Here is a 26,338-nt window from a genome sequence, read left to right as displayed (position 1 = left end):
TTAGATGCATGCCATGGAGCATTGTCCTGCATAAATATCATGGCCTTCTTGAAAGATGCAGACTTTTCCTGTACCACTGCTTGAAGAAAGTGTCTTCTAAAAACTGTCAAGTAGGTTTGGGAGTTGATTTTGAGTCCATCCTCAACCCAAAAAGATCCAACTAGCTCATCTTTAATAATACCAGCCCATACCAGTACCCCACTTCCACTTTTCTGCAGTCTGATTTGAAGTGCATCTCTGTGCCCGTTACTGATCCAGCCACAGCCCATCCATCTGGTCCGTCAAGAGCCACTGTCGTCACATCAATCCATAAAACCTTTGAAAATCTGTCTTCAAATATTTCTTGGCCCAGTCTTGACGTTTAAACTTACGTGTCTTGTTCAGTGGTGGTCGAGTTTCAGCCTCCCTTACCTTGGCCATGTCTCAGAGCACTGAACACCTTGTACTTCTGGGCACTCCAGGTAGGTTGCAGTTCTGGAGTATGACAGCACTGGAGGATAATGGGTTCCTGGTAGCTTCACATTTGATTCTTCTCAAATCTTTGGCAGGTAATTTGTATCGTTTTTTTCTCAACACATTTCTTGCTACCCTGTTGACTATATGCAACAAAATGTTTATAGTTCTGTGATCACACCCCAATATCTTAGCAATTTCAAGAGTGCTGCATCTCTCCGAAAGACTTTTAATTCAAGTCAGTTAAATCTCTTTTTTGCCCATTTTGCCTGAGGAAAAGAAGCTGCCTAATAATTATGCACATCTTGATATAGGGTGTTGATCTCCTTAGGCCACAACCTCCCTTATTACACAAATACACATCACATCATATATACACAGTATATATATATATATATATATATATATATATATATATATATATATATATATACACACATACACACACACACACATACTTTAAGATATCAAGTAATGCTTAGTGAACATGATTTCTCACAGGAGATGTGTTATATGCACTAAGCCATTGTTTAAAAATGAGTTCATCTCAATGAACTACTTGGTATCTGGACTCTTTTGACTCTCATTTTTGACAGAATGAGTAAAAGTCTTGGGCTTCATTTAGACATGTGGTTGGGAGGTGGCAAATGCCTCTGCAGATTTTGATGTAACCATATTCTAGTATCTTTTCGGTTTCTTACCTTTCAGTTTGAAAATGTATGTCTTTTTGTCCGAGTCTTGTAAATTAGCTAAACTGCATACATATGGATACTTAATATCATCCTCATTTATACTTGGTATTATTAGCTCAGTACATTCAATTCCTTCTTCTTTCTTGTGGCTTAAAACATTAAATGCAGCATCTTTAATTCTCAGGGATAGGCAAGCTATGAAATTGATTTAATTTACATGTATACTGAAACATTTCTGTCATTTTAGCAATTTCTAAGAAACAATTGAGGAACGTTTATAGATAGTTATATTACAAATTTATGTTAACATTTCCAGCCCCCTCCTTACCGCCCAAAGTAGTTGAAAAGTTGAAACAGCCCACCAAGGTATTAACTCATCTCTTCCAAATGTGGCGACCTCCTGCATTGTTACATACCATCTAACAAACTGTTTTTCATTCCTGCTGGTGCCTGTGCATCAGTGGCGGCTGGTGCTCAAAATTTTTGGAGGGGGCGCAAACAAACTGAAAAATACTGAACCCCCTATCAATTGCAGCCTCACTGTGCCCATCAAATGCAGCCATTGTGCCCATCAAAGGCAGCCACTGTGCCCATCAAAGGCAGCCACTGTGCCCATCAAAGGCAGCCACTGTGCCCATCAAACGCAGCCACTGTGCCCATCAAATGCAGCCACTGTGCCATCATATGCAGCCACTTGTGCCCATCATACTCAGACACTTGTGCCCGTCATATGCAGCCACTTGTGCCCATCAAATGGAGCCAATTGTGCCAATAAAATGCAGCCACTTGTGCCAATCAAATGCAGCCACTTGTGCCCATCATATGCGGCCACTTGTGCCCAGTAAATGCAGCCACTTGTGCCCATCATATGCAGCAACTTGTGCCAATCAAATGCAGCCATTTGTGCCCAATATATGCAGCCACTTGTGCCCATAAAATGCAGCCACTTGTGCCAATAAAATGCAGCCAATTGTGCCAATCAAATGCAGCCACTTGTGCCTAGTAAATGCAGCCAATTGTGCCCAGTAAATGCAGCCACTTGTGCCCAGTAAATGCAGCCACTGTGCCCATCATATGCAGCCACTTTTGCCCAGTAAATGCAGCCACTGTGCACAGTAAATGCAGCCACTTATGCCCAGTAAATGCAGCCACTGTGCCCAGTAAATGCAGCCATCACTTCACTAACTCCCCCGGCGGCACTTACTCTCCTCTCCTGGAGTGGCAGGGCTCTCCTCCTTGGCAGCTCGGTGGCTCTACTCCGCGGTGGCTCGTTGGCTCTCTTGCTCGGCGGCTCTCCTCCTTGGCAGCTCGTGGCTCTCTTCCTCCACCATGTGTCCTCTTCTGCCAAAGCATTAGGATCCAATAGGATTGCCTAATGCTTTGGCCAATTGGGAGACAGGTCTCACTGACCTGCCTGCTGATTGGCAGGGAGGAACATTAATGTGAAAATAGCGAAAATTTGCTATGCCACACAACATGGTGGGATCAGGATGCAGTGCTCTGCGCCCCAAGCCCACCCTATTTTGAAGCCTATTAGAGCCTCTGGCTCCAATTACGTGCTTCAACATATACACCCCCCACCTATGCCTGCCATAGTAATTAATGTGTCTGGCGTCCTCAAAGGGGCCAGGCACATGAATAGGAAGGGTGGCAGAGGTGTCGGGGGGTAACGCCCGTGTGCCCACAATGCACAGACCACCACTGCTGTGCATTAATATCCCTTATCCCACAGAATAGGATATCTCTTCAGAAGTATGGGAATGTTCGATACATGTTACTGGACCTTACTGAGCAACATTTTGGCTGCTGCCATCAAAGAAATTAGCCACTTGCTGACTGCCCTATAGCACTTTCACTGCTACAGGGCAACAGCTTGCGCAGGATCATGTATATATACATGATTCTGCACTTTCACCTGTAGGGGGCATGCGCCAGCGTCAGGCGCTTCTGCTGTGATAATTTACAGCAGGTGTCTATAGTATGCCTGTAAAGTGGCGCAGTTTTCCCATGTTTAGAACAGTACCACAGCAAAATGACATTTCTAAAGGAAAAAAAGTAATTTAAAACTGATCACGGCTGTAATGAATTGTCAGGTCTCGGCAATATAGACAAAACTCATTAAAAAACACGGCACGGATCCCCCACCCCAGTCCATTACCAGGCCCTTTGGGTCTTGTATAAATTTTAAGGGGAACCCTGCACCAAAATGAAAGAAAATGGCGTAGGGGTCCCCCAAAATCCATACCAGACCCTTATCCAAGCACACAACCTGGCAGGCCACAGGAAAAGAGGGGGGATGAGAGAGCATCCCACACTCCTGAACCGTAACAAGCCACATGCCCTCAACATGCGGAGGGTGCTTTGGAGTAGCCCCCCCAAAGCACCTTGTCCCCATGTGGATGGGGACAAGGGCCACATCCTCACAACCCTTGCCTGGTGGTTGTGGAGGTCTGTGGGTGGGGGGCTTAGCGGAATCTGGAAAGCCCCTTTAACAAGGGGACCCCCAAATCCCAGCCTCCCCCCATGTGAATTGGTAACGGGTACATTGTACCCCTACCATTTCACAAAAAAGTGTCAAAAATAATAAAAAAGACAGGAGACACTTTGGGACAAGTCCTTTATTAAAAAAATTAAAATGTCCCACTATGTAGATCCATCTCACGCCGTCCGATGAGCCGAAAAAAGAAAAAAAAGGTGCAACAGCTCCGTGACCCTGCCTTCCTCTGATATCACGTGGCATCAGAGGGAATGGGGTCACCCATTTACGTCATTGGGTGGCCCCCGCCCTTAGCTATATAACAGCTGTCACGGGAAGAAGCATCACTCCGTGGGAGCCTCCCATGGAGGTGGAGTTGTTGCGTTTGTTTTTCTTGGTTTGTCGGGTGGCGTGAGATGGATCTACATCATGGGACATTTTTTTTTTGTTCTTAATAAAGGACTTTTTTTGTGAAATGGTAGAGATACAATGTATCCGTTACCAATTCACATAGGGGGGAGGCCGAGAACTGGGGGTCCCCTTGTTAAAGGGGGCTTCAAGATTCCAATAAGCCCCCCGCCTGCAGACCCCCACAAGCACCGGGCAAGGGGTGTGGGGATGAGGCCCCTGTCCCCATCAACATGGGGAAAAGGTGCTTTGGGGGGCTTCTCCAAACACCTGCCCCATGTTGAGGTTATGTGGCCTGGTATGGTCCAGGTTGTGTGCTTGGATAAGGGTCTGGTATGGATTTTGGGGAGGACCCCTACGCCATTTTTTAAACAATTTTGGTGCAGGGTTGCCCTTAAAATCCTGTTCCTTCACAAACTTATTTGTGCAACAAATTGTGCAAAATCTAGTGCAGCTCTGCAAGGAAAACCAATCAGCTTCTAGTTGTTATTGCCAAAACCTAATTAACTAAGCTGCAGTTAGAAGCTGATTTGCTATTTGCTACCGAGCACAGCTGCACTAGATTGTCAGTGCACTAGCTTTAGTAAATTCCCCCCTAAGGGGCAAACAACCAATCTGTATTTGACTAAATAATATTTCCTTCTACAAGGAATATATAGTATATTCATTTTTTTTATAATAAACATGTAACAAAGATCACATTGATATAAATAATACCATTATTGATCAATGTTCCTATGTATACATAAATACTGGATATGAGTTCACAGAAAACATTATTTTCTCCAAAAATATGTAGACTATATTCTGCTTTAAAATTCGAATTTCACAATGTTACTACAAATTCCACAGGTCTATGGAGTTGGCCAACTTACGGAAAACAGTGCATTTCCTGTCGGGCCAATAGCTTATCTCAGTCATAAGACAGGGTTGTTGCACAGAGACACTGAGAACTCCCTCTAGTTGGCCAATCTACAAATCAATTTTTTTACACAAAAAGTGCTATATGGGCATATACAAAAACATGTAAAATAATGTAAAAAAAATTGTGATTACAAAAAGTTATTTAAAAGATAATTTAGCATGAACACTGCAACAATACTAACAATAATAAAACCCCAATTGTTTTATAATATTTTAAATAGGAAATCTGTTTATCCTACATGTAGCTTGCTATTATGTTTTATACCTTCCGAAAATAAAAATTACTCACCTGCACTTTCTCATGCAATGTTTTTTTATGTGAGATTCACAGTCATCGATTAAATCATCCAAATTATCGACCCTAGACTTGTTGTGAATCCAGGAGAACTGAAACATTGGTGTTTTGCCTACCGAAGCCTCACACTTTACAGACACATTTTGTCCTAGGGATTAAATACAATAGCGTTAAAACATTGTACCCTTCTACCAGGAGAATGAAGTCAGGATAGAATAAAATAAATGGGTTGTGAATTTTGAATTATCCAAACTTAGAGAAAGATCTATTTAGCAATCCTTTATGTATGTTAGTCTAAGCCCCAATGTGCTGCCAGTAGATGTGCAGTTGGTAAAACTGGGAATACAGAGCTTGCACTTCCAGGCAGTTGAATTAGGTTCCATTTTGACCTTTGCTTTGCTAATTTCCAAGTAATTCTGAATGCACTTTTCCATATAAATTCATTTTGAATGGTTTTAAATCACAGGAAAGAAAATTATTTCTCATTTTTGTTGTGTGGATTCATAAAAATGTCTAATCACAATAATAAAAAAAAATTGTAAATCATAATACAAAAAAGCATTAGTCACAGCTATCTTTTTCTTTTCCAGAGTTTATAGAAATTGGTGCACTGATACGTTACTCACCAGTACATAATAAGTGAACAAAAATTATGCTCTGGTCTGCCCCTCGAATACGAGTTATTTCGCAGTTCAGTGCTGCTGCCATCTTGCCTTTCACACAGCAAAGAGAAGGTAAAGCTAAGCTGTCAATCACAATTCACATATTAATGATACCTTTACAGTTCCTGTTGTCACTGATTTCTGTAGTGCAGTTGGCACAAGACAGCAGCCAGGGAGAGTGGTTAGAGATGCAGATTAGACATGTGTGGTTCGTTTCGTTCTGAATAAATATTCCATCTAATTTTTCATTATTCAGAGATTCGGATATATCCAAATCTCCAAATTAGAGTATAAACAACATTTACCGAATGCTCTGAATAACAAAACAAATCTCTTCAGAATTTCCGAAATTCTAATTGAAATTCGAATCAAATTTTACATTGAACTCCAGTCGAATTCTAACAGTAAACATACTCCTGAAATCAAAGACTATGTGTGTTATCAGCGTACTATTTCAAAATAAAGCTGTTTTTGTTAAGCTAAAGGTGATTTAAAGAGTCATTGTAATCATTTGATGAAGATTTTTCTTTTGTTTGATCACTTTGTGTGTTGCTATGGCCATTTGTATTGTCTTGATAGAAATAATACAGAGTTAAATTTAGAGCATATGTTGCTCTTCCCTGTCCATTGATATGTAAATAAACCAGATGGATAGGTTTTGGAGCAGAGACAGGAAGTTGTCAGCAGGATGTGATGTAAGCAGGAGTTAGGGGGAGGAGATTTAGCTTTTGAAAGAGACATGAGTTCGTAAAATAGATGTGTTTGGAAGGACAATGGAGTAATACATGGCTACCAGAAGCTGGATTATTTTGGAGACATTTTAAGTTGGACTGAGCAAGGAACCATGAAGGATATTACATCTTAAACCATGGGTCTTCAAACTACGGCCCTCCAGTTGTTCAGGAACTACAATTCCCATCATGCCTAGTCATGTCTGTGAATGTCAGAGTTTTACAATGCCTCATGGGATGTGTAGTTTCACAACAGCTGGAGGGCCGTAGTTTGAGGATCCCTGTCTTAAACCCTAAGTTGTGTAACTGTTTAGTTTACTTAATGTGTACATATTGTACATGCTTATATTTGTAGGCATATTTTTGTAAGCTATGAGTTGTATTGTGTATCCTACAGTTGTATGTGCAGTTTTCCTGTTTAGTAAAGCGTTGATACACTACAGAAGTCTAAGCTTCCTTGGTCTCTCTATGCTTCCTTGGTCTCTAGATAGACAAAAGCATTACAATGGCGGCTCATCTGGGATTTGTGCTAAAATCTCAACTGAAGCAGACCTGTTTTCTGTGATGTGTTTTGTTGTTTGTGCTGGGGGAAGACGCTGCGTACACTGTTTAGAAAGAGTAAGGCTGCAAATGACTTGAGGGTGTGCACCCTTCCTACCCGGGACAGAAATAGTCAGTGATGTGTTGTAAAGGAGCTGGCTTGATATGCTTCTCCTTTGAACAGAGCTTGGGGCGATGGAGTCTCTGATCATTCCTCAGATTTTAGTCTCAAAAGTTATGGGTTCAGTAAGGGAGAGATGCAGGCAGTTGCTGTGTTTGGTTTGCACTTCCTGCATGCTCTACATATTGAATCTGAAAAGAGAGAAAAGGCATAAATAGAAAGAGATTTAATGAAGGAGCAGCTTGCAGTAGCATCCAAGTGTTTGGAAGAAACTGCAAGCAAGGCAAAAGATTTAGAAAGTAGGTTAATCAAATTTAAACCTGCAGTGGCTTTGAAGTGTGTTCAAACCCCTGTAGGCCGAGCTGAAGATTTGAATGAGCAGTGTGCAGTCCTCATGAACTAGTCTAATGATGCCCTAACAAAGGCCCAAAGCCTGTAAGCAGAAGTAGGACATGAGCCACTGTTACTTCCCATAAATGGGAAGTTGAGGATTTGATCAGCTCAAATGGCAAAGTTGAGTCAGATACAAGGAAGGCAAGGCCTATGCTCTCCAGGAGACACTTGTGGATTGATTTACTTAAGGTAGGGGTCCCTAGAGAGGAAATAGATGGGGTTCCCACACCAGCATTGCTTAAGAAGTAGAAGCAAGTGGTTGGGAATGGTAGTTTCAGTCACATTAAGTGTTTGTGTTGCCATAAAATGGATCATTTTGCAAAAATGTGCCATGCTGTGAAGACTGTACAACAGCAGGCCTGTGTTATTCCCAGGATAGCACGGAGAGACATACAAGTTTATTTGTTACATTGGAAGTCAATGTCTTTCCGTGAAAGTGTTTCAAGGCAACAGTGGGCACCCTACAATAGTTTTGCAGTTAGAAATTGGCAGATAGAGAAATGTGAGCAGTGAACTATGTCTTTGGCACAGTTGAAAGGAACATATAATCTGCTTTGTCACTTATGCTGCGTACACACGAGCGGACTGTATGGCATACTTAGTCCGTTGAAACACATTTCAGCGGACAATCCGCTGGTGTGTGGGCTTCAGTGGACTTTTTCAGCGTGCAGTCCGGCGTACTAAGAATTTCGTTTTTTTCTAAATTCTGTCTGTCGTACTCGCATTTCGGCGGACAATCCGGCCGTGTGTATGCCAGTCCGCCGTACTTTTGAAATGGAGAAAAGTCCGCTCATTTCGAGCGGGTCTCCAGGTAGGCGGGGCCCGCAAAGGAGACGTCGCTGGCCCCGCCGCCTGGTATGGACTTAAAGGGGAACCCCAACTCCGAAAAAAATCGGCGTGGGGGTCCCCCCAAGTCCACAGCAGACCCTTGTCCGAGCACGCTACCCGGCCGGCCAGGAAAGGGGGGCGAGCGAGCGCCCCCCCTCCTGAGCCATACCAGGCCGCGTGCCCTCAACATGGGGGGGTGCCTTGGGGAAGGGGGGGGCCGCACGGCCCCCCCCACCCCAAAGCACCTTGTCCCCATGTTGATGAGGACAAGGGCCTCTTCCCGACAACCCTGGCCGTTGGCCGCTCTCTCCGGCCACAATGCCAGGGACGCACTGCGCGGCCACTTATATAGGGACAAGGGGCGGTGTCACATGGCTTTATGTCACATGGGTTGGTCACATGGGTTGATGTCACATGGGGACTGTGACATCGTAAGGAGGCGGGGTCACCATGTGACATCAACCCATGTGACCAACCCATGTGACATAAAGCCATGTGACACCGCCCCTTGTCCCTATATAAGTGGCCGCGCAGCACGTCCCTGGCATTGTGGCCGGAGAGAGCGTTGAGTCAACATCTCCTGGAGAAGAAGGAGAAGAAGAAGAAGAAGAAGAAGAACGGAAGGCGGCGGCGGCGACAGAAGACCGGGCCACCGCCTGTAAAAGAGCTATAAGAAGGCGCGGTGGCCCGGCAGAAGAACCGAAGAGGGGGACAAGACCCCCGAAGTCGGGAGAAGAGGCCGGCGGCGAGGAAGAAAGCCGGACTCCTCCGCTAGCAAAAGAGCTACAAGAAGATAGCGGAGGAGTCCTTGCCCTCATCAACATGGGGACAAGGTGCTTTGGGGTGGGGGGGCCGCGCGGCCCCCCCCTTCCCCAAGGCACCCCCCCATGTTGAGGGCACGCGGCCTGGTACGGCTCAGGAGGGGGGGCGCTCGCTCGCCCCCCTTTCCTGGCCGGCCGGGTAGCGTGCTCGGACAAGGGTCTGTTGTGGACTTGGGGGAACCCCCACGCCAATTTTTTTCGGCGTTGGGGTTCCCCTTTAAGTCCATACCAGGCGGCGGGGCCAGCGACGTCTCCTTCGCGGGCCCCGCCTACCTGGAAACGCGCTCGAAATGACCGGACTTTCCTCCGCGTGTGTGGGCGAGTCCATTCATTTCAAAAGTAGGGCGGATAGTACGGCGGACTTAGTACGCCGTATTAGTCTGCTCAAAAAGTGCCGTGTGTGGGCAAGTAGCCCATTCGGAAATTCCGACGGACAGTCTGGCGTACTTTTCCGCCAGACTAAGTACGTCATACAGTTTGACCGTGTGTACGCGGCATTACTCTTTTCAGGTACTGAGCATCAAGAGGTGGAGCAGGCAGAGCAGATGACCATGCTAGATGGGAGGAGGCAGACCAGAAGAGAGCCTGAGGAAGATGCAGATGATTTCCTGATGGTGGCTGAATAGTAGTGGACTTTCATCTGAGCATTTACTTATGACCAAGAGGACAAGAGACTTTCATCTGGGACTTTCTTTACACAAACTGCCAAAGACATTGTTAACCCTGCTCAAAAGTAATGTTGCAGCCTTCCAGGGACAAAAAAACTAAAGTCTGACTGCCCAGAAGATACAGGGGTCGAAAGGGACAAAAGGTTTGATGAAATGCTGAAGTTTCCTGTATTATCCTATAAAGTCAAGAGGTGGTATGTGTTGCTATTTGTATTGTTTTGATAGCAATAATATAGTTAGGTTTAGTAAGAGCATATGTTTACAGAGGCTCTTCCCTCTCCATTGATATGTAAATAAACAAGATGGATAGTTTTTGGAGCTGAGACAGGAAGTTATCAGCAGGATGTGATGTAAGCAGGAGTTAGGGGGAGGACATTTAGCTTTTAAAAGAGACATGTGTTAGGAAAAGAGATGTGTTTGGAAGGACGATGGAGTAACACATGGCTGCCGGAAGCTGAATAACTTTGAAGGCATTTTAAGTTGGACTGAGCAAGGAACCATGAAGGACATTACATCTTAAACCCTAAGTTGAATAGCTGTTTAGTTTACTTAATGCGTACATATTGTACATACTTATATTTGTAGGCATATTTCTGTAAGCTATGAGTTGTGTTATATTGTGTATCCTACAGTTGTATGTGCAGTTTTCCTGTTCAGTAAAGCATTGATACACTTCAGAAATCTAAGCTTCCTTGGTTTTACCGCAAGAACTTTGCTAGATAGACAAAAGCATTACACTTTGCCACATTCCAATTGTGTTTCGATTTGACCGATTCAAAATGTATCTATTCAAACGTTTCTAATTGAAAAAAAATTGTTAATTTAGAATAAAATTCTAAAAAGACATAAAACAAATTCCGAATACAAATTTTGAATAGGAATCCCGAATACGAGCTGGACGAATCAGCAAAATTTAACATTATTAAAAGAAATAACAAATTACCGAATCTAGATGAAACAAAACAAAAAATTTTTTTAGTCATGCACATGTCTAATGGAGATGAGGGTGTAGCTGATGACCTTTCATAAAACACTGAAATCCTCATATCAGTAACAATGATGTTTATTCTGCTTAGGCTGCACATTTTGTAAAAGAAGGAGTGAATTATTGTGATGTTCATTTGTAATAGCAGTCATTACTGCTCCTTAATTGTACACATCACAGACTTAGCATTAAAGCATTTGTTACCCCAGCATTTATATTCCTGATATATGCCCGCTGTACCATGTACGTGCATGAGAGAGTATCCTGTTCTCTTTGTATTGCTTCCTATGTGTGAAATCACTGGTTTATTATACAGCCCCCTGATAATATTCTTTAACATACACAATGGTCCTGCTTCACAAACTTGAGGTGTGCTTTTAGGCATGCTAAGACAAAATATTGAGAGGCCACTTTAGGATGCTTTAAGTGCAATTCAAGATGTCTAAAGTACTACTTAAAGACTTATGATCAGGACCAACATATTTTACTTAAAAGGGCTCTTTGTGCCCATTATAGTAAACCTGCCATGAGAGTAATACGAATGTGGCTAGTTGCCTTGTTGTAATGCTGACCCCTGGGTGTAAATTAAGTTTCAGACATCATTATCTGCATACTTATTTGGAATCAATGACTTAAACTATTAAACTTATTGGCTTAAACTATTAAAATAAGGGCCTTAGGAATTGTCTTTGTCATTAGAGGTTTTCTTTAAAATCAGACATTTAGGACTGGTTAATCTTAATAAATAATTACTATTAATTTTGCAATCATAAACAAGATGTATAATAATATTTAGGAGTCCACCTACCCATCTCTACTTCTGTGATAACAGTGCTCCCCAAGCCGGTTATCCTAGGTCTTACATGTTCTTGAACATCTTAAAGTAAAAAAATAAATAAATACAATAATTACCTGACATCTGTAAATAATATCGGTATTCCCATCCACTGACAAAAGCAGTATACAGATAATTACAGTGGGACCAACAAAGAGAAATCATGACTCTGGTAGCATTGCTTCTTCTCTCTGCTCTAGTAGTAGCTACTACTACAGAGGAGACAGAAGAAGCAATGCTGTAATTGCTCCACCATTTAGTCATTTTCATAAATGTGTATTTTTTATATTTGTTATCATCAGTGCTTAAAAATAAAAGAAAAACATATTTTTTTTAGTTTGTTAAATATGAAATTTTGCTTATGACTAATTTTCATTTTCATATACAGACACCAATTGGAGCTCTTGGTTCCTTTGGCTCCCTATTTCTCTTTAATTTTCCTGTTGGTACTAACCTCAATAGCTCAAGGTAACATGAGTTAGAGCAGTGGTTCATTGCGGCCCCCCCTCCTCATTGCATTCAATAGAAATTAATTCTTAATCTATTTGGAAAGGTACTGGTGGACAGCACTCAATGGACTGGATGTGGAAACGGTGAAAAAGTCAATAGGGCCATAAATAAAGGCAATGTTTTTATTCCATCAGTAAACAAGGTTATAGATAAAAAAGTTCAAATGAAAATAAAAAGAACCAACGATACCACTTTGGATCCGAAGGGCATTGAAGGGTTAACGGCATGCGAAAGGCTGGCTGGTGGAGGGGCACCAATAGTCCATGCTGTGGAAGATGGAGACCTGGTCCGGAGAGAGAGCGGATGGCTGGAGGCAGAGGCCCAGGCGTGTGTGGGAGGTAACACTGCCGGGAGTTGCAGGATGGTATATTGCAATCGAGGACCCAGCTGGAAAATCCAGTGACACTGCCTTGAGAGTGTCTCTGCCGATCATGGGAGAGGGAAAAAAACAACCAGGAAGCAGAACCAGAAACCAGGGAAGCTGAGCTGTGCCAACGGCAGGCGCCCCTTGATGACGTGCGGTACCACCCGTAAGTGTGAAAGAAGGTGGAGGCCCGTGAACCTGTGCTTTGTTATAGCTATGGCTATGACAATGCACATGAGCGTGAAACGCGTCAACAAAGCAACAGAGGATCCTGCGTGCCACTCTGGTTCACGGGCCTCCACTTTCCTTCACACTTATGGTTGGTACTGCATGTCATCAACTGCCATGGACACAGCTCAGCTACTTTGGTCTCCGGTTCTGCTTCCTGGTTGTTATTTCCTCTCATGATCGGCAGAGACACCCTCAAGGCAGTGTCACTGGATTTTGCAGCTAGGTCCTCGGTTACAACATACCATCCCGCAACTCACGGCAGTGTTACCTCCAACACACCCCTGTGCCTCTTCCTCTCGCCATCAGGTTTCTATCCCCCAACCAGGTCTCCAGCTTCCACAGCATGGACATTTGTGCCCCTCCATGCTCCACCAGCTGCTCCTTCAGATAGTGTTAACCCTTCAACGCCCTTGGAATCCAAAATGATATTGTTGGCTCTTTTTATTTTCATTTAAACTTTATCTACTACCTTGTTTACTGATGGCATAAAAACATTGCCTTTATTTATGGCCTATTGACCTTTTCACCATTTCCACATCCAGTCCATTGAGTGCAGTCCACCAGTACTTTTCCTTCATGCTACATCCTTCGATATGTCTTTGGTCAGCTGCACTGGTTTTGGTTAATTCATAACTTTCTGGTTGCCACATACCATCGTATGATCTACAGTTTCTAGTGCTTAAGGAACTATGGGGGGGTAATTATTTACAAAAGGCAAATTCTCTTTGCACTACAAGTGACTGAAAGTGCACTTGGAAGTGCAGGTGCTGTAAATCTGAAGGCAATCTGAATGACAGGAAGCTCTGCTGATTTTATCATCCAATCATGTGAAAGATAAAATGCTGGTTTTTATTTTCCTTGCATGTCCCCTTCGGATCTACAGCGACTGCAGTTCCAAGTGTACTTTCAGTGCAATTTCAAGTGCACTTTGCACTTGTGGATTTGCCTTTCATAAATAAATAACCCCTATGTTTCTAACCTAGGAGGAGGTCATTTTTTGGTGAGTTAACATTCTTAAAGTGGAAGTAAACCCATGGATTTAAACAGTTAAAAAAAAGGCATGCCGGGAATGCTAACTGCACATTGGCTGTGCTCTCAGCCAAACAATCAAACCATCCAATGGCTGGTGTCATAATGAATCACATGTGCAGCACCATAGCAGTTGAAGATTAAACAGAGGAAAAGATGGCAGCTTCCTTGGCTGAAAACGATAGGGGAGTTTATTTCCACTTTAACATGGTGAATTCAACAAAGCTTAACATGTGTGAAATAAACACAAGATGGCTCTATTATTAGGAAGCTTCATCATTTCATATTGAGATTGTTTAGAAATTTGGATTGCTATTCTCGATCAGAATTTCTTCACATCACATGAGGATTATAACTCTTGGATAGACACATCTAATATGATATTTTGAGATCATATATATATATTTATATATATATATATATATATATATATATATATATATATATATATATATATATATATATATATATATATAAAATAGTGTATTCATTTGTATTTTCTTTTTTATTCTATTCTGTTATTCTATTGCTGCTGATTATGTTCTGACACTATAACAGACGTAGAAACTTTTTCTTGTAAATGTGGCGTTATGATAAGATGCTTTGGTAGATAAGACTAAAGACAGGCTTTACTGAATCCACAAAAATATTTTTAAAATGATCTACGCTGTCTAAATTTAGACTTACTGACCACTTTCTGGCTGCGTTTTTTCTTGTGACTAGTAATGCATGCTGTGAAACGTCTGAACACAGCCATGCTCATAGAGCTGTGTGTCTGCATATAGGTTTGACTGGGTTCAAGAGCAGAACAGTGTGAGTATCTAAACTGAAGAAATGGCTCCACTCCAAAATCCATCAAAATTCTTATTTAATAAAGAACATCCCAAGTGTTACAGACAGTACAAATGGTAGACGCGTTTCACACACTAACAGGTGCACTTATTTATTACAGTGTGAGTATCTGAAGCGTTCTGTTGTAAGTTTCAGGGATATAGCTATTTTTTTTTTTTTTAATGGGTGCCAGTATTGCCTATGCTTTAAAAAGGATGTATCTAAAACACCTGTCACAATGATAGCTGAGGACATCCCAGTTTTGAATAGGCACTAAGCCTTATGAGATGACTCTTCCTAACCCCTATACAACAGCATGACATATATATGGTGCAGTTTGGCAGGTGGGCCCTCATTTTCAGTTGCTGCATATATGCATTGCTGCATTGTTCTGGGGCGTGTTCTTATGACAACCCCAGAACTGTGACTGAGTTATCACTGACAGCTTACGGTCATCCACTGACAATCAGGAGCTGGTAGAATGGGTTCCTGATTACATCATCACAGTGCAGCCAATCACAGTGAACAAATGAACAGCTATTAAATAAGTTCCCTGTTCTGACCATCAAGTGTTCAGTAAATTAAAAGCATGCAGTAATGTAATAGCTAGCAGTTTTTGATCCTTCTTGCACTAGTAGTAGAGCATACATAATATGGAGTTCTTAAAAAAAAAAAAAAAAAGAAGGCTCTGAAGTATTGAAACGTGTTTCTAAATGCATGATTGTGACCTATGAAGAAATAAATACAGGCTCGGAAATTGCTCACAAACAAGTTACTATAAAGTACCTATAAAGTTATATTGCCAAGGGTTAATAATAGAACCATGCACTTCCCGCTCAGAAAGAGGAGATTATACAGGTATAAAGCTGTATTTACAACTGAAAACATTACTATGTAAAACAAATCCTTTAAAAGCATGCACTTGTTTGTTTTTATTTCATTTTAAAATAAAATATACTTATTCCTGTTTTTTTATTATTGTTTCATTTAGAAAAAACAATTACAACAAAAAAAATAAACGTGAGCATACAACATTTACTTTACATTCCCCATCACTACTTTACCTTTTACTTTTACTTTTATGGCTGGGTCATCTACTATAAGCCTTATTTTTCCTGAAATGTTGTAATATTGTCCATTGTATACATGAGTGATAACATATGCATATATAGCAGAATCTGAAACCTTTAACGCTTTAAATGAAAGCTCACTGACGTTCTCAGCATAGATTTTACAGTCCTGGAAAACAATACAATATGTAAAAATATATATGTTAAGCAAAGCATCACCATGCAAGCAATTAAAAAGCACCACGTATTTTTCAGATGCATGTGGTCTGTGTGTCATGGGTCTGTCTTGAAATGCATGTTGCAGCCGTACTATAAAAATGTGTCTTCAAATATCTAGTAACAAGGTGAGATTTACTAAAACTGGTGCAGCTGTGCATAGTAACCAATCAGCTTCTAAATTCAGCTTGTTCAATTAAAGTGGTAAGGTTTGTTTTAAAAATGTTTTAAATAACAAACATGTCATACTTACCTCCACTGTGCAATTCGTTTTGCGCAGAGTGGCTCCGATCCTTGACTTCTGGGGTCCCCCGTGGCGCTGGTAGCTCCTCCACGCATCGTATAACCCCCTAGGCGAAGGGCTCTCCCAGGGGAGCTTACCTTGCGGGCGCGTCCATAGACGCCGAATGTAGGACTTGGCCCCGCCCACCCGTCATCCACGTCATTGGATTTTATTGACAGCAGCTGAAGCCATATACTTTCTGTCACACTGTATTTTTTTTTAAAAAATACACTTTTTTACAAGTTAGCCCAATTTTTTTCTATATTGTGAAAGATAAAGTCACGCTTCAAAGTTGTGCCCACTGGAATGGCGAAAAATGTTGGTACTTAAAAGTCTCCACTGGAATGCCGACGCACATTGGCACCTAAAACTCTCCATTGGCGACGTTTGACCCATTTTGAGTTACAGAGGTCTAGAGATAGAATTATTGCACTCACTCTAACGATCGCAGCGATACCTCACATGTATGGTTTGAACACTGTTTTCATATGCGGGCGAAACTTACGTATGCGTTCGCTTCTGTGCGCAAGCTCGGCGGGATGGTGTGCTTTAAACATTTTTTTCTTATTTATTTGACCTATTATTTTTTATTTTTACACTGTCCTTTAAAAAAATTTGACCTATTTATTTGACCTATTATTTTTTATTTTTACACTGTCCTTTAAAAAAAAAAAAGTGGGTCACTTTTATTCTTATTACAAGGAATGTAAACACCAGTCCTCAGGAAGGATGTGCAGGAACTGGAGATAGTCCAGAGAAGGGCAACAAAACAAATAAAAGGGACTGGAGAACTTTAACCTCCTCCCACCCGCCCTATAGCCGAATGACGGCCTTAGAGCGGGCGGGTTCCTTCGCCTGGCCGTCCCTGGACGGCCTGGTGTTTACTTCCGCAATGCGCGCCGCCAGGGGCGCGCATCGCGGAAGTTTTGTATTCGCCGTGTCTCCCGGAGACAGGCAAATACAGATCGCCGTGAATGGCCAATCAAAGCGGCCGTTCACAGAGCGATCGCAGCTGCCAATAGGAGATGATCTCAAATGTAAACATATGAGATCATCTCCCATTGCCGTGTCTCTCCCTCCTCACACAGAGACAGCATGTGAGGAGGGAGAGCGATCTGTGAGTGAAACATTGTGTCAGTGTCAGCCCCAGTGCCAATTGTCAGCCCCAGTGCCAATTGTAAGCCCCAGTGCCATCTGTCAGCCCCAGTGCCAGTGCCATCTGTCAGCCCAGTGCCATCTGTCAGCCCAGTGCCATCTGCCAGTAGTGAAAGTGCCGCCAGTGCCACCTGCCAGCGCCAGTGCCACCTGCCGGTGCCAGCGCCAGTGCCACCTGCCAGCGAAAGTGCCATCCGTCAGCCCCAGTGCCGTCAGCGCCAGTGCCGCCAGCGCCAGTGCCACCTGCCAGTGCCATCCGTCAGCCCCAGTGCCGTCAGCCCCAGTACCGCCAGTGCCACGTGCCAGTGCCACGTGCCAGTGCCACCTGCCAGCGCCACCCGCCACCTGCCATTTGTCAGTGCCGCATGTTGTCAGTGCCACGTGTCGTCAGTGCCACCTGCCACGTCAGTGTCACCTGTGATCAGCGTCACCTGTCAGTGTCACCTGCCACATCAGCGTCACCTGTGATCAGCCTCACCTGTCAGTGTCATCTGCTAAATCAGCGTCACCTGTCAGTGTCATCTGCCAGATCAGCGTCACCTGTCAGTGCCATTTGTGATCAATAAAAATGTCACAAAGATTGTATTCAGCTGAGGAGGCATATGATATCCTTGCAGCCGACGAGAGCAACGGGGAGGTTTCCGCTTCGGATTCCTCCTCATATTCAGATTCTGAGTCTGACGTGGACTACGAGCCTGTCCTCAGCAGCGGTACCATGACAGCCTCAGAGGAGGAAGATGATAGTCCGCCCGTCAGACGAAGGCGCACTGGTGAGGAGGTGGTACCATCCACCAGCACCGCAGAGCCATCCACCGGCAACCCAGTGCCATCCACCGGCACCACAGTACCTCGGCAAAGGCCACGTACAAGTGGGGTGTCAACTCGGCCCCACAGGGTTAGGTCCCATGCCAGCCTTCCCTATTCCCTCCAGAACCCCTTGTGGCTTCCTCCTAACTCAGGAGAAGCCAACGTTCCCCCTTTCACTGCCAACCCAGGAGTCCAGGTGGACACACACAATTTTTCCCTGATGGACTTTTTCCACCTAATTTTTACAGAGGACATGCTTGAATCCATTGTGGTCCAGTCCAACCTATATGCCCAACAATTTATTGAAAGCAACCCAACGTCCTCTTATGCCCGTCCCTGCAAGTGGAGAGCCCTAACAGTAGAGGAGTTTAACATTTTTTTGGGCCTCACATTTTGTATGGGACTAAACAATAAAAATGAAATATGTGCATATTGGTCATCCCGCCCCATCTATCACATGCCCATCTTTTCCTCAATAATGTCCTGGACCAGATATCTAACGATAATGAGATTCCTACACTTTAACGACAATACCCAGTGCCTTCCCCGGAATGACCCAAATTTTGATAAACTTTACAAAATTCGGCCGCTAATAAATTCTTTTTCTCAGATTTTCCCCCAGTTGTTTACCCCAGACCAACACATATGTGTGGATGAGTCCCTGATCAAATTTTCTGGCAGGCTGGGCCTAAAGCAATTTATTCCCTCCAAAAGGGCCCGCTATGGGGTGAAAATGTATAAATTATGTGATCGAGCCCCAGCGTATACATATTCCTTCATGGTATACGAAGGGAAGGACACCCAGCTACATCCCCCTTATTGCCCCGAATACATCGGATCGAGTGGAAAAGTTGTTTGGGAACTCATAAACCCACTCCTGGAGAAAGGCTACCATCTGTATGTGAACAATTTTTATACCAGTTTACCCCTGTTCCGCAACCTCCATAGAATGCAAACTCCAGCATGTGGCACCGTAAGAACAAACCGGAAGGGCTTTCCTCAAAGCCTCGTCAACAAAAGGCTAAGAAGAGGCGAAGCGGCGAGTTTACGGAACAAGGAAATTTTGGCTGTGAAGTGGAGGGACAGAAGGGATGTCTACATGCTTTCTTCGATCCACAACAACACTTTTGTTGAGATCACCAGGAGGGATGGCCCAATACAAAAACCCACTTGTATCCATGAGTACAACATGTTCATGGGGGGTGTCGACTTGAACGACCAGATGCTCGAACCCTATCTTGCCACGAGAAGAACATACAAGTGGTATAAAAAAATTTCAATTTATTTCTTTAATTTGGCCATATACAACACATATGTAATTTATCGTAAGTTCACAGAAAGACCCATACCCTTCCTTGGCTACCAGGAGGAAATCACCACTGCCCTTATATACCCCAACGGCCCACCACAAAACATTCGATCCGATGTAATTAGCAGACTCTCTGAACGCCACTTTCCTGATAAAATCCCTCCCAGACCAACAGGTCGAAGACATCAGAAAAAATGTCGGGTGTGCAGCAAACGGGGAGTGAGAAGAGACAGCACTTATCACTGTGCCCAATGCCCTTCCCAACCAGGCCTCTGCATAGGTGACTGCTTCCACCGTTACCATACTTCAGTGAATTATTAGTGAAGTATGGTAACCATAACCCTCACTTCCTGCCATTTACCTTCAAACCCCTTATGCCTCTGCTTGCTCTGTAACTGACCCTGGCTTGTTATTCGACCACGCTTCTGCCTACTGATTCTGTTTATGCCTCTGCCTGATCTGGAACTGACCCTGGATTGTTATTCGACCACGCTTCTGCCTACTGATTCTGTACATACCTCTGCCTGATCTGGAACTGACCCTGGACTGTTATTCGACCACGCTTCTGCCTACTGATTCTGTACATACCTCTGCCTGATCTGGAACTGACCCTGGACTGTTTGACCATGCCTTTTGCCTGCCTCTTGGACTGATCTTGTACCCTCTGTGGACTAGTGGGATTCATAACAGGGGTCTCACATATGTGAGGGGCTCCAGAATAGTTTTTTTGGATGAAGAAGACAATTTCCTTTGTTTTCTCATTCCTAGATTAGGGTCTGGAGACTCAGAGGCTTCAAAGAGATTTGGGTGGGAGAAGCCTCTACCCCTATCCCCATTCTGTCCTGAACAAGGCCCTACTTCTGCCTGCTGCCTGTAGGACCTATACCATCATGCCTCTGCCTGTCGCATGAACTGACCACACCACATGGATGGACCATGTTCCTGCCTACTACCAGGACCAATATTTTGGCAATGCTGACGATCTCTGCCTGCACTGACCTTGGACTGTATATGGACAGTATCCCTGCCTGCTGCCAATATTGACTATGGACAGTATACCTGCCTGTTGCCTGGAAAATTGTGTTCACTTTTGCTGACCAAGTCCCTGCCTGCTGCCTGGACCAGTGCTTTCATCCTGTGGACAACTGTGCTGCTAAAACCACAGGTAATCTTTTGTTTACTCTTTTCTCAGTAGAATGTATTTTGGGGTGTAATTCTTGGTATGTGCATGCTATGTGTCCCTGGAACACCTGATGGTGTTCCTTGCATGTTGGGCCTCTGTATGTGGCCAAGCTGTTTAAAAGTCTCACATATTTGGTATCGTTATACTCAGGAGGAGTAGTAGAATGTATTTTGGGGTGTCATTTTTGCTATGTACATGCTATGTGTTGGAAATATCTTATAAATGGACAACTTTGCGTAAAAAAATGTGTTTTCATTTTTTTTCCACATTTTCCCAAAACTTCTGGAAAAAAAATGAACCATTCAAACGACTCAATATGCCTCATAGATTATATGTTGGGGTGTTAGCTTTCCAAAATGGGGTCACTTTGTGGGCATTTCCATTGTCCTGGTGCTCCAGGGCCTTCAAAAATGTAATAGGTGGTTGAGAAATGAGATGTGTAATTTATGCCCCTAGAACGCCTAATGGTGCTATTTCAATTTTGGGCCTCTGTATGTGGCCAGGCTGTGTAAAAGTCTCACACATTTGGTATCGTTATACTCAGGAGGAGTAGTAGAACGTATTTTGGGGTGTCATTTTTGCTATGCACATGCTATGTGTTGGAAATATCTTATAAATGGACAACATTGCGTAAAAAAATGCGTTTTCATTTTCTTTCCACATTTTTCCAAAACTTCTGGAAAAAAAATGAACCATTCAAACGACTCAATATGCCTCATAGATTATACGTTGGGGTGTTAGCTTTCCAAAATGGGGTCACTTTGTGGGCATTTCCATTGTCCTGGTGCTCCAGGGCCTTCAAAACTGTAATAGGTGGTTGAGAAATGAAATGTGTAATTTATGCTCCTAGAACGCCTGATGGTGCTATTTCAATATTGGGCCTCTGTTTGTGGCCAGGCTGTGTAAAAGTCTCACACATTTGGTATCGTAATACTCAGAAGGAGTAGCAGAACGTATTTTGGGGTGTCATTTGTGGTATACACATGCCATGTGAGAGAAATAACCTATTACATTGAAAATTTTGTAAGAAAAAAAAATAAAAATCTTCATTTTGCAAAGAATTGTGGGAAAAAGAGGACAACATCAAAAACCTCACCATGCATCTTAGTAAATACCTTGGAATGTCTACTTTCAAAAAAGGGGTCATTTGGGGGGTATTTGTACTTTCCTGACTTGTTCGGGTCGCAAGAAATGAAATAGGCCACCAGTACATCAGGTGTGATCAATTTTTTATGATTCGCACCACAGCTTGTAGACTCTCTAACTTTCACAAAGACCAAATAATATCCACTAATTTGGGTTATTTTTACCAAAGATATGTAGCAGTATAAATTGTGGCCAAAATTTATGAAAAAAAAATTATAATTTGCAAAATTTTATCACAGAAACAAACAAATATGCGTTTTTTTTCAAAATTTTCGGTCTTTTTTCATTTATAGCGCAAAAAATAAAAACCCCAGAGGTGATCAAATACCACCAAAAGAAAGCTCTATTTGTGGGAAAAAATGGACACAAAATTAATTTGGGTACAGTGTTGCATGACTGAGTAATTGTCATTCAAAGTGTGAGAGCACCAAAAGCTGAAAATTGGTCTGGTCAGGAAGGGTGTTTAAGTGCCCAGTAAGCAAGTGGTTAATTATGAAAAAAGGTTGCGAGCACTGAACTTATTCACTCTGGAGAAGAGACGTATGAGAGGGGATATGATTTCAATTTACAAATACCGTACTGGGGACCCCACAATAGGGATAAAACTTTTTCGCAAAGGGAATTTAATAACACACGCGACCATTCACTAAAATTAGAAGAAAAGTGGTTTAGCCTTAAAATGCATAGAGGGTTCTTTACTGTAAGAGTGGTTAGGATGTGGAATTCTCTTCCATAGGCAGTTTCAGCAGGGAGCATTGATAATTTAAAAAAACTATTAGATAAGCACCTGAACGACCACAACATACAGGGATATACAATGTAATACTGACATATAATCACACACATAGGTTGGACTTGATGAATTTGTGTCTTTTTTCAACCTCATCTACTATGTAGCTATGTAATATATGGAGTACTTATTTATTTATACATGTTGATTATATTCCCCCTTAACCACTTAAAGACCAGCCACCACAGTTGTTCTATGGCAGGTTGGCTCTCCTGGACGACTTGCTATCATTATACATTGGCCGCTTTAAGAGCTCTAGTGGGCGTGTGAAGCTGGAGCCGATGCTCAACGCCAGAGCAAATCGCTCCTGAGAGAGACAGAACAGGGATCTGTCAACGTAAACAGACAGATCCCCTTTCTGTTAGGGGAGGAGAGACAGATCTGCTGTTCCTAGTGATTAGGAACAGCAATCTGTCTCCTCCTCCAGTCAGTGCACTCCCCCACAGTTAGAAACACCTCCCTGGGGAACACTTAACCCCTTGATCGCCCCCTAGTATTAACTCCTTCCCTGACAGTGACATTGATACAGTAATCAGTGGCTATATTTAGCTTGGATCTATGTATAAATGTCACTGGTCCCATAAAAGTGTCAAAGGTGTCTGATCCATCCGCAGTAATGTTGCAGTCCTGCTAAAAAATCGCTGGTCACTGCCATTACTAGTAAAAAAATAAAAATTATAATAAAAATGCCATAAATCTATCCCATATTTTATAGACGCTATAACTTTTGCGCAAACCAATCAATATACGCTTATTGCAATTTTTTACCAAAAATATGTAGAATACATATTGGCCTAAACTGATGAAGAAATTCATTTTTTACACTTTTTTTGGGAGGGGGGGGGGGGGATTTATTAGAGCAAAAAGTAAAAAATATAGCTTTCTTTTTCAAATTTGTCACTCTTTTTCTGTTTATAGCGAAAAAAAAAAAACACAGAGGTGATCGAATACCACTGAAAGAAAGCTCTATTTGTGGGGAAAAAAGGACACAAATTTTGTTTGGGTACAGCGTTGTACGACCACGCAATTGTTAGTAAAAGCGGGGCAGTGCTGTAGCACAAAAATGGCCTGGTCATTAAGGGGGCAAGTCCTTCCGGTTCTTAAGTGGTTAATTCTCAACAGAGAATACATTTAGTTCAGTTAATCTTTCCTCATAGCTGAACTTCTCCATGCCTCTTATCAGTTTGGTTGCCCTTCTCTGCAATTTCTCAAGTTGTCTGATTCTCTGATGTTTTTTGTGAACACGGGCCCAAAACTGAACTGCATATTCCTGATGAGGTCTTACTAGTGATTTATACAGAGGCAAATTATGTCTGGATTCTAAACCTCTATTAGTACACAAAATTATTTTGCTAGGTTTTGAAACTGCAGCTTTACATTGCATTCTGGAAAGAAAGCCCAGAGCTGGGGAGGAACGGAATCAGCGTAGGGGGAACATGACAAGGTGGGAAGGCCAGCCAACAGGAAAGGGTTAATAGGTGTGGTAGGGGGTGTTGGCAGGGGGCCAAGGTCATTGGGCCAATTTTGGTGCAGAGGTGGGCTTATTATAGCTTTTATAAAGTGCTAGAAGGGGAGAGGTCATCACAGAGCTATGAGAGAGCATAACACCCCCCCACCCTTCCTCGTATGTCGGGGTGGATCAGGGGTTAGTCGAGGGCTTTCTGGGGTCCTTGGCGGTGGTAGCAGTTGGTGTTTTGGATAAGCGGTGGGGAATCATCTACGGTATGGTGTCCTCGAGTGGGAATGGGTCACTGGCAGGGCCAGATTAACGTAGGGGCTATTGGAGCTGCAGCTCCAAGCCCCTACCTTAATATAGGCCCAGCAGGGACGGACTGACCATTTGGATACTGCACTGCATGAGACGCTCCTTGTACCTCCTGCAGCAGGGGGAATCTGAAGGTCAGGGGTGATCGGTGCGGCGGGCAATCACAAGCACCATCACCATGACAGGCTCCCTCTATGGCTCTCCATGAGGCAGCTGAAAGCCACTCCACCTCCTCTAGAGGGAGATCGGTGCTTGTAATCGCGCCCCCCCCCCCACCCGTACTGATCACCCCAAACTGTCCATTAGAATCCCCCTGCTAATATATGATGAAAATAATTTAACAATTTTATAAATAATTAAAAAAAATGAATGGCTCATTCACATGGGTTCTCTTGCACATACAGTGTGAATGAGTGGTTTGTTTAATGATTTAATTTACTTTAACAAAAAAAAAGTTTTCATTTTATTTATTTCCATAAAAAGGCCCATCAAAATCCTCAGCACCAGGCCCAGGATACTCTTAATCCGATCCTGGTCACTGGATAGTGACCGGGTATTCTAAGGACCCTGGGGTTGGCTGAGGTCTGCTGGGTTTAGGCTCAGAGCCGGCATAAGTAGCGGTTGGGTTGGCAGCTCAGCTAGGTGGTGCCTCGGACACACAATTAAAGAGAGGATAGATTGGTACTGTCAAGGACCTCAAAATATATATATTGCAGGATATAGAGGGCAGGTAAAGTGTAGGTGGGGTGTACATTGGGACGGTAACTGTTTGAAATTGTTGATGTTCAATAGAGTAATTGTGTGAATATAAGGTCATGCTTGGCCATTTACCCCACTTACGGTGTAGTGTGTTTATTTAAGGGGATACAAGGTATTGGTAAGTGGTGGTAGGTTAAGAAGCAAAGGTTGTTGGGGCAGATCTGACCTACCATTGTCATGTACTTTAAACCTGTACATTAAGGGCCGGTTCACACTGGGACGACTTGTCAGGCGTTAAAACCCCCTTTGCCCTCTCTGCCCACTACCGGTGCAGAATGGCACCAGGAACGGGTACCCACTTTCGCCCCTGCTGTTTGCATTATGCGTTGAACCCCTGGCAGCCACTATCTGAAAGAATCCAGACATCAAGGGCATAAGGGTTAGGGATAGGGAGTTTAAAATCTCCCTATTTGCAGATGATATCATTCCTTTGCTATCTCAGCTCAGAACCTCCCTCCCTAACCTACATGCGGAGCTAGAACAGTACGGAGCCCTGTTGGGCTATAAAATAAATGCATCCAAATCAGAGGCCCTCCCAATTAATACTTCTGAAAAGAAGATAGAACACCTGAAGGTCAACTTCCCCTATAGCTGGAAAGCTACTGCCCTAAAATACCTAGGGATTACCATCACCCCAAAATTCTCTACTCTTTACCAGGAAAATTTCCCCCCTCTCTTTCACAAAATTGGGACCCTCCTCCAACAATGAAAAAAGCCCCACATCTCCCTATTAGGATGGATTGCATCAGTGAAGATGACAATCCTCCCGAAACTACTATATCTCTTTCAAACTCTGTCCATCCCAGTTCCCTATGGCCAATTAAAAAAATCTTCAAACTGACTTACTGCAATACACTTGGATTTACAAAAGACACAGAATTCCACATTCAGTACTACAGGCGGCGCGTACGGACGGTGGCCTAGCCTTCCCTAATCTCATTAACTACTATCAGGCAGCACAAGTAAGGGCGATAGCCTCCTGGTTTATGCTACGTTCTTATAATAAATGGACTGAAATAGAAAAATTATGGCTATCCCCAGTACATCCAAACAATCTA

The 26,338-nt window shown here is 43.1% G+C and overlaps 1 protein-coding gene across 2 annotated transcripts in view; it reads right to left on the bottom strand.

Annotated features, from left to right (window-relative positions):
* The window catches only part of IL18R1 (interleukin 18 receptor 1), a 61,484-nt gene that overhangs the window by 13,245 nt on the left and 21,901 nt on the right, over positions 1–26,338 (bottom strand). For both annotated transcript variants that reach the window (XM_077482668.1, XM_077482669.1), the window contains exons 4-7: positions 15,862–16,036; positions 11,806–11,874; positions 5,243–5,396; positions 1,155–1,294 (exon numbers count right to left, since the gene is read on the bottom strand). In XM_077482668.1, the coding sequence (XP_077338794.1) occupies positions 1,155–1,294; positions 5,243–5,396; positions 11,806–11,874; positions 15,862–16,036 (538 nt within the window). The remainder of the gene's footprint in view (positions 1–1,154; positions 1,295–5,242; positions 5,397–11,805; positions 11,875–15,861; positions 16,037–26,338) is intronic.

The sequence above is a fragment of the Lithobates pipiens genome, unplaced genomic scaffold (genome assembly GCF_037356315.1).
Source record: "Lithobates pipiens isolate NorthernLeopardFrog02 unplaced genomic scaffold, aLitPip1_a1.2 Scaffold_16, whole genome shotgun sequence".
In the NCBI taxonomy this organism is placed as follows: domain Eukaryota; kingdom Metazoa; phylum Chordata; class Amphibia; order Anura; family Ranidae; genus Lithobates; species Lithobates pipiens.
This window is presented reverse-complemented; position numbering and strand designations above follow the sequence as displayed.